This window comes from Leucoraja erinacea, chromosome 1 (assembly GCF_028641065.1).
Source record: "Leucoraja erinacea ecotype New England chromosome 1, Leri_hhj_1, whole genome shotgun sequence".
Lineage (NCBI taxonomy): Eukaryota > Metazoa > Chordata > Chondrichthyes > Rajiformes > Rajidae > Leucoraja > Leucoraja erinaceus.
Window position 1 is genome coordinate 67,660,091 of NC_073377.1, and position 15,462 is coordinate 67,675,552.

General features: G+C 42.4%; 1 protein-coding gene across 1 annotated transcript in view; it reads left to right on the forward strand.

Annotated features, from left to right (window-relative positions):
• Window positions 1-15,462, forward strand: part of corin (corin, serine peptidase) — a 156,447-nt gene that overhangs the window by 103,444 nt on the left and 37,541 nt on the right. The window contains 8 exon segments of the mRNA XM_055636671.1: window positions 344-451; window positions 1,533-1,591; window positions 1,593-1,644; window positions 6,005-6,127; window positions 7,522-7,629; window positions 8,461-8,692; window positions 10,102-10,247; window positions 12,266-12,373. Of these exon segments, the coding sequence (XP_055492646.1) occupies window positions 344-451; window positions 1,533-1,591; window positions 1,593-1,644; window positions 6,005-6,127; window positions 7,522-7,629; window positions 8,461-8,692; window positions 10,102-10,247; window positions 12,266-12,373 (936 nt within the window).

Consider the following 15,462-nt stretch of genomic DNA (forward strand, 5'->3'; position numbering starts at 1 on the left):
TAGATGCTGCTGCACCCGCTGAGTTTCTCCAGCACTTCTGTCTACGTGACATGTTAAAGTTTAGCTTTGTTTTATTATGGGTACATTGTGGACATGAGACCTTCTATTTGTGTTTACGAATGACTTTAGCATCTGCTTCAGTCTCTGATCCCGGACACCGCATATAATCTAATTCTTATCTAGTGAGCAATTCTAATTTCAAATTTGCAGATAAATAATGCCTGCCACGGTGAACACGATACTGATTCACAGTATCAAACCATCATCAAATTTCAGACCCTTGTTCTTTCATCAGCTTTTCCATTTTATCCCCCTGGCTCTGACTTTTCATTTTCCATTGCAGCTTGTAGTGAGGGGCAGTTTCATTGTGGCACTGGCAAATGCATCCACTATAACAGCACATGTGATGGTTACAATGACTGTGGGGATCTGAGCGATGAAATGAACTGTGGTAAGTGTAACCTATAACCTTCAATTTGGAAACAGAAATATATAAATGACCTGGACGTAAATGTGGGTGGGTTGGTGAGTAAGTTTACTGACTTCACCAAATTTGGAGGGGTTGCAGACAGTAAGGAAGGCTGTCAGAAGATACAATGGGACATAGATCGGAAATGGGCGGAAAATGATAGATGGAGTTTAATCCGAGCAAGTGTGAGATGTTAAATTTGGGAGGTTGAATGTTAGGGGAGAGTACACCATGGTATTAACAGCATTGATGTACAGAGGGATCTTGGAGTTCAAGTTCATGGGTCACAGAAGGTAACAGCACAAGGAGATAGGCTGGTAAATACGGCATTTGGTGACAGCAGTGGTAAAGGGTGACCACAAGGTAGACATTGATAGATATTTTGATTTTAGGGGAATCAACCCAGGTCTCCCTACTTTATAATATTTGGACCCTAACAACATTTTCTTAAGGGTTTTGGAAAGGAAGAGCATGGAAAGATGTGGGACTATGATGGGTGGATTGAGGTATACACAAGCATAAGTAAAACAGATCAAATATCCCTGCATACATTTACTGAGCTAGATGATGTTTTGAGTGATTTACAAGTATGTTGTGCAACTTGAAGATAAGGGAGAATATAGTGGAAGTCTGGCTTTCCCAGAGCTCCCTTAGTTGACTTCGAACAGCCCACAGCTCAGCAAAGGACACAGAATTGTTACAGTTCTCTTCCACTGAGCTGAAATGCATGTTGGGAATTGCAGGTTAGCTAGGCGGCAACAGGGTACTTTCAATGGCCGAATAGCCTGCTGCCCCTTGTTGACTTGGCACACAAGTGAAGACCGGCCACTGTGTTGATATTTGGAACAGTGCTTCAGTGAAATAATATTACAATGATAGAGATACGGCATTGAATTTGGAAAACTTTACATAAGATTTAAAGGCTGGGAAGATTTGATCTTCAACAAGATTGTGCAGATTGGGTAATGTAGCTTGATAACAAATGAAGTTCTGCCTGACAGTCGATTTGCGCTTGCCCATGTCACAATGTCTTGACTAACTTGAACTATTTGCTGCTCTACAGAGTGCAACCCAGAGCTCCATTTCAGATGCGGGGATGGTAGGTGTATCACGAAGACCTGGGGTTTGTGATGGAGATCATGACTGCACGGACATGTCTGATGAGGCAAACTGTTGTAAGTTACCACCTCACCTTAAACACTGCAGCTCAGGGGAAGTGCATCTGAAATTCCCAAAGACTCTCAAGAAAGACGTATATATAACATTTTTACTTTAAAAGGTTAAATAGGAAAGAATAAGTATGCAGGCAACGCTCGCCAATAGTGTATCTTCCTACATTTACGTGCAGCATTATTAATTCAGTTAAAGTACATTCATGTTCTAAATGTGTACATAATATGGAAAACTATACATCATCTCAGCTTAGCATAGGACATGTTAATTGTATGTGTTGACAAATTAACGATGCCGGGTTAGAAACAGAATCCTGATATGATTATGACAGAGGCAACACATTGGTGCAGCTGGTAGAGCTGCTGCAGTTTGTAGGGCTGGTGCCTCACGATGCCACAGACCCAGCTTCAATCCTGACCTTGGTTTATGTGTATTTTTCACATTCACCCTGAGATTGCATGGGTTTCCACCGGATGCTCCAGTTTCCCCCCCACATCCCAAAGAAATGCGTATTGGCCTCTGTAAATTGCCCCTTGTGTGTAAGTGATTGGGAGAATCTGGATAGAATTGATGACAGCGTGGGGGAGAATAAAGGTGGAATAGTGTGAATGGGTTATTGATGGTCAGCATGTACCGGATGGCCTGGTTCCCTGCAGTGTCTCCCTATTACCTTCAACTCTTATGAGAAGGTACAAGTAAATAGACGACAATTTTAAACAGATTATTGTAAAAATAATTTGGTGATGTACTGTATCAATTAATAAACTAAAATGGTTACCTCGTAGTTTGGACTGAATAATAAATAACTACCACGATTAGGAAGAGCTAGGTTCATGTGCTGTGGAAACTTTCCTCCAGTCCACCACGTGCAAGCCATCAAGCACACATTTACATGAATCCCATTTTATTCTCCCCACATTCTCATTGCATCTCCATAGGTTCTACCATTTACTTGTGTATTAAGGACAGCTTACAATGACCAATCAATTCCCCACTGGTTTGGGAACAGCTCCATCCAAGACCACAAGAAATTGCAGCAGATTGTGCATGCAGCCCAGGTGATCACACAGACCAACCTCCCTTCTATTGATTCCATTTGTACCTCACACTGCCTCAGCAAGGTCAGCAGCATAATCAAGGATGAGTTGCACCCTGGCCCCTCCCTCTTCTCCCCTGTCCCATCAGCATAGAAGTGTGAAAACGCACACCTCCAAATTCAGGCACAGTTTCTTCCCAGCTGTTAACAGGCAACTGAATCATCCTACCACAACCAGAGAGCAGTGCTGAACTACTATCTACCTCTTTGGTGACACTCTGACTATTCTTGATCGGACTTTGCTGGCTTTACCTTGCACTAAATGTGATTCCCTTATGATGTATCTATTCACTGTAAATACATTGATTGTCGTGTATTGTCATTCCGCTGACTCGATAGCATGCACCAAAAAGGCTTTTCACTGCACCACGGTACACGTGACAATAAACCAAACTGAACTCCCTCTGTAGGTTGAAGGGCGAAACTGGAGCACCCAGGGGAATGATGCAGCCACGGTCGAGTAAATGAGGGGGAACCAGTGGGTGTGATACATCCGGAGTTTCAGATGTCTTTAATAAGTTTCATGCAGGAAGTCGGTGAATGAGATTGCAGTGTTTGGAACTGGGGGTTGACAGATTAAAAGATAAAGACTGGGAACTAAATTGGATCTTTCTCTGGTTTTTGTTGCCATGAGTGTGGTACAGCAGTTTTTGGACCACAACCATTCACAATCCCTATTTCTGATTTGTCTGAATGTAAATGCAGCACATGGAACAAATGTAACATTTGCTGACAACATAAGATTAAGTAGGAGTGTGATTAGCAACGAGGGCACACAAAAGGAAGTAGTTGAGCTGACTGAGTGGGCAGCCATGTTGTTGATGGAGTGCAATGTTAAAACATTTGAGGAGAAAAAACCCAGAAATGCTGACTCTTTGAATGGTGAGTGAATGGAGGATGCCAGTGTTCGAATGTACCAAAATGTCCTTGTCCACAAGCCACTGAAATCTCTGGGCGGGTGCAGTGAAGGATCACCAAGCTGCTTCCTCAGATGGCAGGTCTATCATTGGAGGAGAGCATGAGCAAGCCAGGACTCTTCCCTTGAGTTTTGTAAGAGATCATCTCCTTGAAACGTATAAAATTCGTAGATAGCTCAGCACAGTAGATGCAGGAGGATGGAGACATAAGGAACTACAGATGCTGGAATCTTGAGCAAAACAAAGTGTTGGAGTAACTCATCGGGTCAGGCAGCATCTGTGGAGGGAATGGAAAGGTGACCTCCTGCGTTGGGACCCTTCTCCTGCGTTGGGACCTGAGGAAGGGTCCCGACCTGAAACATCACCCATCCATTCCGTCTACCGATACTGTCTGATCTGCTGAGATGCAGGAGAATTGGCCAAGGGGTATCTGGCCACATCTCACTGTAAGGATTAGGCTATTCTGGTCGGAAATGAGGCGGCAAAGAGGTAGGTGCTGCAGGAGAAGTGAAAAGCCGTGATCTTAACAAGGCTCCTTTATATCCCTCACAGTCCTATCAGTCGCCTAGTTCCTAGTTCCAAGTTCTACCCCTGCTCCTATTCATTTGTTTATATGTCTGTAAATTTCTTCATTCAAAGAGTAGCGTTTCTTCAGAATTCTCGAGGGTTGTGCTACCACAGTGATTGATTGCGTTCAAAATGGACATTATTTGATTTCTAAACGTTAAGGAAATTGAGTAATATGGGACAGGAAATTGGTGCCGAGGTAGAAGATCAGCCAATATCAACATAAATAATAAAGCAGTCTCAGGAGTCCAAATGCATAATCCTGCTCCTAGTTTTGAAATGCACATGATACTCAATGTTCAATGTTCTTTGTAAATGTATTACTATTACCTTATTCCTGTACACTCATTTATGAAACTTAATAATGAAATCATTGTTGGTCTTGGGATTACATCTTTATTGACCTGCAAGTGAATTATGTATTTCTACCTCTGGTTGTCTTTGAGGCTCACAGACACTTTAATTGTTGCTACAAGTCAAGTCAAATCAAGTCAAGTTTATTCGTCACATACACATACGAGATGTGCAGTGAAATGAAAAGTGGCAATGCTCGCGGACTTTGTGCAAAAAACAAACAAACAAACAAACAAACCACAAACAGCAATTAAAAAAAAAAACAGTAGAATGGTACAGTAAAGTTAGTCTCTGGTGAGATAGGAGTTTACAGTCCTAATGGCCTCTGAGAAGAAACTCCTTCTCAACCTCTCCATTCTCACAGCATGGCAACGGAGGCGTTTGCCTGACCGTAGCAGCTGAAACAGTCCGTTGCCGGGGTGGAAGGGGTCTCCCATGATCTTATTGGCTCTGGAGTTGCACCCCCTGATGTATAGTTCCTGCAGAGGGGTGAGTGGTTCCCATAGTAGTGCGTTCGGCCGAACGCACTATAGTATAACCTTGCATTCTTATTTTTCTTTAAAAAGTGTATTCTTGGATATTCACACAACTTGCATTTGCAACATGTCCACTCTGCTACCTGCCTGTCCTGCATTATCTAACACTCCAGCTTATTCTAAGGTCAGCAGATATATTATGTTCTCTATGCCTAAGTGATATATTTGTAGCAAAAATACTAGCATTGAGTTCCAGGTTACTTCATTTTTAACTTTAATCAATCTGAGCAGAATCCAAGAACCCAAACTGTTGCTTTCCTGTCCATTTCCTGTCCAATTGCATTTCACTGGTTTTGTTTTACCCCAGCGACCCTTTCAGACATTGTGCTAAATTGTTTTGAAAATTAAAATAAGCCATATCTACTGAATTTACTTGGGGCCTGCGATCAATTACTTCTGCGAAAAGCTGCATTAAATTTGTCAAGCATACCTTGGCTTTATGAAATCTTCTGTCTCCAGGGCTTGGTGATTTATGCATCTTGCATTGTACTAATTATTTCCAGTGTTGTTAAGCATCACTTCCATTTCTTTGTGGATTATAGGATTCTTTGTTCCTTTAATAAATAGTTCTGACTTCACTTTGAAATGATCTAACCAGACAAGCAACACATTTCAGCTACACACACATCAAGGATCTGTGAAAGTTCCCCAAAGTCCTATCATTCTTTTAATCCTCATACATCTTATCTTCAGTGAATGTCCTGGGATTTCTCTCAATGCCGTGTGCACTTCATGCATCACTTGTTCATTGGTGAGGCACCTCTTTGAAATTTGTTCAAGAATTAACCTCTCACTTTACATCATATTGGAACAAAGTCTCTTTAAGTATTTTTAATGGTAGCTTCAATGTAACATATTTTAATGTTCTAAGACAACTACAATTATTTTGCAGCTTGCAAGAGTCAGGGTCTGATGGAATGCAATAATACCCGATGTATTCCAAGCATTTACCAGTGTGATGGTGAAAATGACTGTGAAGACTGGAGTGATGAGCTGAACTGTTCAAAATCTCATGGTTGGTAATAAATGGGGGGAAAACAGATCATAATGCTGGAATTTCTACACCATAATCATTCAATAAACTGGAAATTAATTCCAACAAATTAAATAAGTCTGCAGTGGTATGTAATTGATTCTAAATCAAACCGAGAATAATCAGAAAGAAGGACGAAGGTGGTTGGAGGGAAAACGGCAATTTGTCTGAATGTCAAGAATTTAATTTGCTCTGATGGACTGTGGTTAATATTCTTCTGCATGCTTCTAAAGTGGATTAAGCCACAGTTAATGTTTGTATTAAGCATCGCTACTAAATAATAAAATGCAAACGGACTCAATTTATGTTCATAACGATCATGACAGAAAATGTTAGTGTTGGAAATCTCAACGAAAGACAGTTAATGATGGAAGCAAACTACAGGTCAAATAGTATCCTTGAGGAGAGAACCAAAGTGATGTTTCAGAATAAGACCTTTTCATTATAACTGGAAATGTGAAATCTTCCTTTCTTGCCCCCCCCCCCCCCCAGACATCAGTCTGAAGAAGGCTCTCGACCCGAAACATCACCTATTCCTTCTCTCCATAGATGCTGCCTCACCCGCTGAGTTTCTCCAGCATTTTTGTTTTCCTTTGATTTTTCCAGCACCTGCAGTTCTTTCTGAAACATAATGATTACCTGTACACAAGTTCTGTTTCCCCATCTTCACATCCTGCACACTAGGGGCAATTCACAGAAACCAATTAATCTACAAACCTTAGGTCTTTGAAATGTGGGAGGAACCGGAGCACCTGGAGAAAACCCACGTGGTCACAGGGAAAATGTAAAACAGACAGCACTCTTAGTTGGGATCGAACCTGGGTCCCGGGCACTGTAAGGCAGCAGCTCTACCGCTGTGCCACTGTGATGCCCACTGGTTGGTCAACAAAGTTGGGGAGAATTTACTGACATGGACTGAGAATTAGTTATCAGATGGCAAAGAGTGGGAATATTTGGGACCATCTCGGGTGGATAGGCTGTGATATTAGGGTGCACTAGTTATGCAGAGAATGGAGGGACAGGGACCATGTGCAGGCAGGCTAGATTATCTAGGCATTGTGCTCAGCACTGACACTGGCATTATGTTCAGCACCAACCCGCTGAGTTACTCCAGCGCTGTCTGTTTTTGACTGTACCAAGCACTGTTCTTTCTCTGTTGCACAATACATGGCATTTTTATGCACATGTGGAGATAAGGGCCCAAAGTACAGGTGGTCAGTTATTGGCACTGAGACATTCGGATACAAACGAGAGCACGAGACAAGAATGGGCTGCATCCACTTGATCACCTGACAGAGGATGTATTTGGACTTTGAGAAGAAGAAGATGAATTTTACGAAAATCATCCCATATGTGCTTTCTGTTTGCTCCTGCAGATCAGAGATCATGTAAGGAAGGGGATTTACCTTGTGCTCAATCATCTTGTGTTGATGAATGCAATGGAAACTCGAGCTGTACACCTCACAACACTGGAATGGACTGCAGTAAGTTGGATGAGTACTTGTTCGATTAAATAACCCCAAAGATGCACAATATGGCAGTGGTTCATTTAGCATTTAAACAGGAATACAAGTAAATTTGTAAACTCGCCGGTGAGTTCTGGAGCCATACCCGCCCATCCCCTGGGGCCAAGTAGACATTTAGTTATTTTGATTGATCGTGCACCTGCAGGAGGGAGAAGGGCCCATCGACTTTACTGGGCGCTGTTCAGCCTTTCTCTGACTGTACATGGCATGGCATTGTTAATCACACATTGAGATAAGATACAGCATCCTTGCCCAATGTACAGACCCAATCCATTAGCACTGAGCGGCTGGTGTACAGATGAGAGTAGTTGATGCAGGGCAGTCAGTTTTGAGCCATGCATATTCAGCTCTTCTGTAGACCTCCTTTCTCTGCTGGTCTTGCAGTTGTGGTATTTCTCTACTGATGCTGACAATGGAAATAAGTCTTGCTGCAACCCTTTATGTCCGACAATATTCTTGTATGGAGGCACAAGTTCTCAACTGCAGGTCTTGTAATGTTATCCCACATCCACCAGGGTGTACATTGTTGTTTAACTTGTACCTATCGGTCCTGCTAATTAAATCCTCGCTTAGTCTGCCAATGTAATTACAGCTGGGATTGCACCTTTTATGTTCAAATAAATCTGCAAAATCAGATTTCATTTTACCGATTAAATGATATGATTCTAATCTTTGTAACGATAAGATGCCCTGTCATGTCTACTTTTTATATTCTCACATTGTTAACCAGCATTTTAAAAAGCGAGTATCCTGAATGAAAATCCAATTAAATGTTTTTCACTCTTACAGGTAAATGTGAGCCTATAACTCTTGAACTCTGTATGAATCAGCCATACAACACCACCATTTATCCTAACTATCTGGGGCACCAAAATCAGAAGGCAGCATCAATAAGCTGGGAGGTTTTTTTCTTTCCGAGCTTTGTTCAGACTGGCTGTTACAAGTACCTCATGTTCTTTGCTTGTACTATCCTTGTGCCAAAGTGTGACCAAGCAACGAATCAACGTGTGCCCCCTTGCAGGTACTACATAGAGTGTATATTTCAAATGTACTTATCAGAAAATATCTAGTATGATTAGCCATACTGATTGGATACGATCATAGAATCTAGAGTCATACAGCATGCCGATCAAGGTGCCCCATCTAAGCTCAACCCATTGGCCCTTATCCTTCTAAACCTTTCCTATCTTGCATTTAACATGACACAGAAGTCCAGTTAGCATAGACTGCAGACTTTATATGTTTTTTGTTATTATAAATTTCACCTGATTTTTGGTTCTTTCCCTCATTGAAATCCAACGCTGTCTTTGGTAATTAAATGGTAATTGGTAATTAAAGATCTGCAAACTGGAGGTGCACACATTTACGTAGGGAGATTAAAACATTTTTAATTTAAAAATGTAATTCATGCATTTAAAAAAAAATCTTGTGCTTTGTACATAATGTTTGTCACCATTTTCATCAGGAGTCCCATTATTCCAATTATTCATGGTTAACATCATTAGTTATCAACTTTGGAATGTTTGCAGAGTAAATTTCGAGGTTGTTGCTAAGACGAGCTAATTTGAGAGTTTGGGAATGCTAGGACTTTACCACTTGGAATGCAGGCAGCTGTGGTGATCTTATATAGGTGTATAATATCATGAGGGGAATTCATAGGGTGAATACACAGTCTTTTTCCAGGGGTAGGGGAATCAAGTATTAGTTTGTAAGAGAGGAAAGATTTAATAGGAACCAAAGGGGCAACTTTTCATGCAGAGAGTGGTGGGTATATAGAACTAGCTGCCAGATTACTTGGTTGAGGCAAGTATAGCAACATCGAAACATGGAAAATAGGTACAGGAGTAGGTCACTCGGCCCTTTGAGCCAACACCTCCATTCAATATGATCATGGCTCATCATCCAAAATCAGTGCCCCGTTCCTGCTTTCTCCCCATACCCATTGATTCCGTTAGCACTAAGAACAATATCTAACTCTCTCTTGAAAACATCCAGTGAATTGGCATCCACTGCCTTCTGTGGCAGAGAATTCCACAGATTCACAACTCTCTGGGCGAAAACATTTTTCCTCATCTCAGTCCTAAATGCCCTACCCCTTATTCTTAAACTGTAACCCCTGGTTCTGGATTCCCGCAACATTGGGAAAACATTTCCTGCATCTAGCCTGTACAATCCCTTTGAGAACATAATTTAAAATATATTTTGGCAGGTTCGTGGATAGGAAAGGTTGAGAGGAATATGGGCCAATGCAGAAAAATGGCACTAGTTTAGATGGGGCATCTTGGTTTGCATGGATAAGTTGGGCCAAAGGGCTTGTTTCCATGCTGTATGATAGGGAAATTGTACTTACTTAGTATTTACTCATTTAGCTAACCTTTTTTAAAACATTCAAATTAAAGTGTACTACTTTTCTTTTCTTTTCCCTCTGAGATCACTGTGTGAGGACTCTAAGGAGCACTGTGAGATATTGCTGGACATAATTGGACAATTGTGGCCAGCGGACATGGACTGCAGACAGTTCCCAAAGGAAAACTCTGACAACCAGACATGCCTACTGCCTGATGAGAATGTGGAAGGTTAGTTTTGACCCTGTAAGCTTTCGAGATGCTCATGAAGTTGAAGTTATATTATAATTATCTTAATCTTAATTGCAAACTGTATATCATCTTTCTGAAAAATAGCTGGTTCTTCTTGAGATGAACATAGAACATAGAACAGTATAGCACAGGAACAACCCATTCTGCCTATCTGTGCCGAACACAATGCCAAGATAAACTAATCTCCTTTTCCTGTATATGATTCATATCCTTCCATTCCCTAGGCATTCATGTGCATATCTAAAAGCCTTGTATAATGCTGCGATCATACCTGCCTTCTCCACCACCTCATTCTAAGCACTCACCACCCTCTGTGGAAATAATTTGCCCTGTGCATCTTCTTTAAACTGTCCTTCCCACTATGCTGTGCTATGCCCTCAAGTCTTTGACATTACCAACCTGGGGTAACGATTCTGACTATATACTCGATCTATGCATCTCATCATTTTGGAAACTTCCATCAGGACTCCCTTCAACCTCCAGCATTCTGTTTAGATTTCCTTGGGATACCAATGGCATACCTCAGAATATCTCTCTATTGGGTTTTTTTTTTAACCTCTCTGTTCCTCAATTGTCATCATCTAATTGCTTTGATGCCCTGCTTCTTCCTTCTCTGCTGCTTGCAGAAACAAATTGGTTTCAAATTGAATGAAAATCATTCAGGTTCTATGGCTGGGCAGAGAACTACTCCAACAACTACTGCCCAAATAATAAAAAATGAGAATTGAATTCTCCCATCATCTTGCATTTCATCAAGAGGTCAAGGTTTCCACTGGTGATGAATTAGTGTCTAGGTCACCCAGGATACCTCGACCTCACTCAGTTGGGGCCACATCATTCACAATGAATGAAGTTTGGGATTTTGCACAATGGACTGCATCAGCATTGAGAACACTTGTGTTTATAAAATGCACCGATAACCTTCTGTTCATTCTGCTTAACATGATTTAAGTTAAGGTCGCATTTGTCAAGTGTGTGTTTGAAGGCCTTGGAGAGAGTGGGAGGTGTGCGGCAAGGAGGATTGTTCTGTTCCAGGCTCTTGCAACAGTGAGCATGGCAGCCGCATAAGCATGAAATATGGTTTCCACAACAAATGGCCTGATCTAGAGATGGAGGCAAGGGATGTTATGTGTTTCCCCCCCCCCGTTTTTAGCGATACAGCATGGAAATAGAAACTTTGGCCCACCAAGTCCATGCCAACCAACCCATTCAACTAGAACTATGTAATCCCACCTTCTCATCCACTCCCTAACCATTATAGGCAGTTTACAGATGCAGTGAACCTACAAATCCGCACGTATTTGGGATGTGGGAGGAAACTGGAGCACCTGGATGAAAGCCACCCGGCCACGGGGAGAATGGGCAAACTCCACACAGACATTCACCTGTCGGGTTCAAATCTGTGTCTCTGGCCCTGTGAGGCAGCAGCACTACCAGCTGCGCCACTGCGTCACCCCCAGATTTTTAATATTCACGCAGTAACTGGTGGGAGAAGTTGACTATTCACCAGCCTCTTAAAAATTATACAAATAAGTTTCTTCTCTTGGATTAGTTGTCAGAATGGCTTGAAATAACTTCCAGAAATCTGCCTGGCTACTTTCTGCAACAACTTGTCATATTTCTGCTTGAAGGGGCTCTGAGCTAAACTAAAAACCATGCCAATGGTTTTTATGTTGCAGAGGTTTGATGCAATCTAGACATCTTTTCAGACAATAGATTAATTCTGACATTCTGTAAATTAAATTGTTAAATGAACTTGTACCTTACAGCCTCAGACAAATCCAGGACTGACTTAGGTCAATAATGTGACTTAACATTTGAAAAAAGTTAGTATTAATACTTTGCCATTCAATTATATGCTTCCCATGTTCGTTATCTTCCAGTGATTGAATAAGTAGTAATATTATTTATGATGGGTAGTCTGCCAGCCCGCACATCAGGTCTTTCAGGCATTCTACGTTTAAGTATTGTCACCTGATGCAATATTCTCTTGACAGAATGCTCCCCGAGTCATTTCAAGTGCAATTCAGGCGGATGTCTCTTGATATCAAAGAGGTGTGATGGTAAACCAGACTGTGATGATTCTAGTGATGAAGAACAATGCGGTAGGTGTATTTAAATCCCTTTTGCCACATTTCCTTGCAGTTCCGCACTAGTCATAGAGTGATAGTGTGGAAACAGGCCCTTTGGCCCAACCTGCCTACACCGGCCAACATGTCCCAGCTACACTAGTCGCACCTGCCAGCATTTCCTCCAAACCTGTCCTATCCATTTACCTGTCTAACTGTTTCTTAAATGTTGGGATGGTCCCTGCCTCAACTACCTCCTTTGGCAGCCTATTCCATACACCCACCACCCTTTGTGTGAAAAAGTTACCCCTCAGATTCCTATTAAATCTTTTGCACAACACCTTAAATCGTAACCACAACCACAATTTGTCAAGTTCTGGGTACAATCTTTTTATTTTGTAAATCACATGTCTGGGAGGAGTTGGGTATAGATTCTGCATAAAGGATAGACACAAAATCAGCAGCAATCAGCGAGTCAGGCAGCATCTCTGGGGAAAGGGAACAGGTGACATTTTGGGTCGAGACCCTACTTCATTCAGACTGAGAGTCAGGGGAGAGGGAAACTAGAGGCACGAGAAGGTACAGAACCATGTCCATCTTTGATGTAAACCAGCATCTGTGGTTCCTTCCTGTAGATACAGCTTGTTCTCCTTGGGGGAACTAAGTTGAAGTCCAGTCCAGACCAGCGAGTTCAATGTGTCTGTGCGGTTTTCCTGCATTGGCTGAGTTTAGGCAGTCAAAACTTTGCTTCCTGTGGCAAGGACCTGCCACTGATTTGTCCCTGTGTCTGAAATGGAAAATAGGAAAAATGCCACAGGTTGGAGTGAGTGTGCTCTCTTAAAGTACATTTGAAAAGCCTTCACCTTGCGCCATAGGTAATCTAGGAGTGTCTCGATCCGAAACGTCACCCATTCCTTCTCTCCAGAGATGCTGCCTGCCCCCCTGAGTTACTCCAGCTCTTTGTGTCTATCTTCGGTAATCTAGGAGTGCTTGCTTGTAGTAAATGATGCATGAACTAAGGGGTTATTATACTACAGCCCTAATACTGCTCACCTGGATGAGATTAAACTTTTTTTAAACAATCTATTCTCCATAGCTATTAGGATGAGCTTTAACATGTTTATTATGTTTATTATAAATCGAGATGTTTCTGCAAAAACACATTCCAAATAGTTAATTTTGTGATACACTGGAGCCACGAAGCTGATAACTTGCCAGGCTGCTGTTGAGAATGTAGGCACCAGAGCAATCAACAAACAAGTAGCTCCTAGTAACAATCAGTATACAAGGTTGTCTGCAGGCAGTATATGAGGCTACTGACGCACAAAGCAGTCAGTTTTAGAAACAAATCAAATTGATTTGACTCCACAGTTTTGTTTTACACTGTCATCTAGCATATTCCAGCAATGATCATGATTATATTTAGAATAAGAAAACATACAAACAATGACGGCAGGTAAAGTCTCCGGTTTATTGGCCTGTTTCACAGATCTGGAATATTTTGCTTATAACGTACGTACATAATCCAACCTGCTTGAAACCACGATAAAGTGGGAGTGGAGGAAAAGTGATTAAAACCCACAATTGATACAAAAGGCTGGAGTAAGTAAGCGGGTCAGACAGCATCTCTGGAGAAAAGGAATAAATGATGATAGGTCACCTTGTCCTTCTCCCCAGAGATTCTGCCTGACACGCTGAGTTACTCCAGTATTATGTGTCTATCTTTGGTGTAAACCACCATCTATTCTACAGCTCCTTCCCACACAATTAAAACCCAATCTGATTGAGAGTTTCAGGGGTGATGGATGGGAGTGGTGGTCCCTCTAACGTTATAACTGGTTGAAACTAATCCTTTAAGTCACTCAGGCCCAGATTGCTTTACCTTTTGTGCAAACTGAGTTCCAGTCAAGCTGGAAATGTATCCAGTAGTGGCTTGAAAGAATTCAGCAAATTGGTATCCACTACACACAGGGTCATTGAGGGGAGACCAGCTCCTCTCCCAGATGTGCCCTACGATGGCCTTAAGGGCCTGTCCCATGAGCATACGACTCAATGCGACAAGCGCGACCTAAAGGGACTGTCCCACGAGCATGCGACTCCATGCAACAAGTGCGATTTAACATGGTCGCTTGAGCCGTAGGGCCTCGCGGGGCCGGCCCCACTTCGATCGCCGGAGCTGTATGGAGTTGTGAGGAGCCGGTCCCGACATCGCGTGCGGCTCCGAAAAAACTGACCGTGTTCAAAAATTCCGTGCCTCAACGCCGCGGACTTCGCTCGAACTTCATGCCACTCACTCGACCTCCGCACAGCCCCCGCTTCTGGTTTGGTCGCGCTTGCCGCATGCTGTCGCATGCTCGTGGGACAGGCCCTTTAGGTCGCGCTTGCCGCATGGTGCTGCATGCTCGTGGCACAGGCCCTTTAGTTTGCTAGAAATTATCTTATAAATCCTGATTAAATCACCCTGTCTGAAGAACGGTCCCGACCCAAAATATTGCCCATCCAGGTCCTTCAGAGATGTTGCTTGACTTGTTGAGATACTCCTGCACTATGTGTTTCACGCATGATTCCAGCATCTGCAGTTCCTTGTACCTCCATCGTAATGATGATGCTTTGTAGCAAGAATTGGTCCACCTGCCTTGCTCTGGACTTTGTCTGAAGCCCGAATATCTGGCGCTATGTGAGGAGATTGAAGCTGGATTCAATGTTCCTCAGACACTGAACAAAATCATTGTATTCGGACAAATGTTATTTTTGTTTCCTTGTCAATTGTTCCACAAAGACCTCTCTGACCACCCTATTCATTTCATGGCTTTGTTCATGAGCCTTCAGCAATTTCTCCAGTATCTGTGGCCAATTCTCAGGAAAACAATCCAGGTGCCCGGACGTGCTTTATTATTTGCTTTCGTGGAGCCTTTTTCTCTAGGTGCATTTTTCTCCTTTTCTTTCATCAGTCATTTGGCGTTGCAGACAGTGTCTGGTGGGCCACCACACAGCCAGCCTCTGGGTTGCTGCCACTGTAGCAGACAGTGCTCTCCTGTAGAGAGCAGCTGGAAATGGAGCATGAATGCGTTTCTGTTCTGATTCCCTCTCTTGTGTGGAGAAACATCGCAACCTTTACTAGGCAC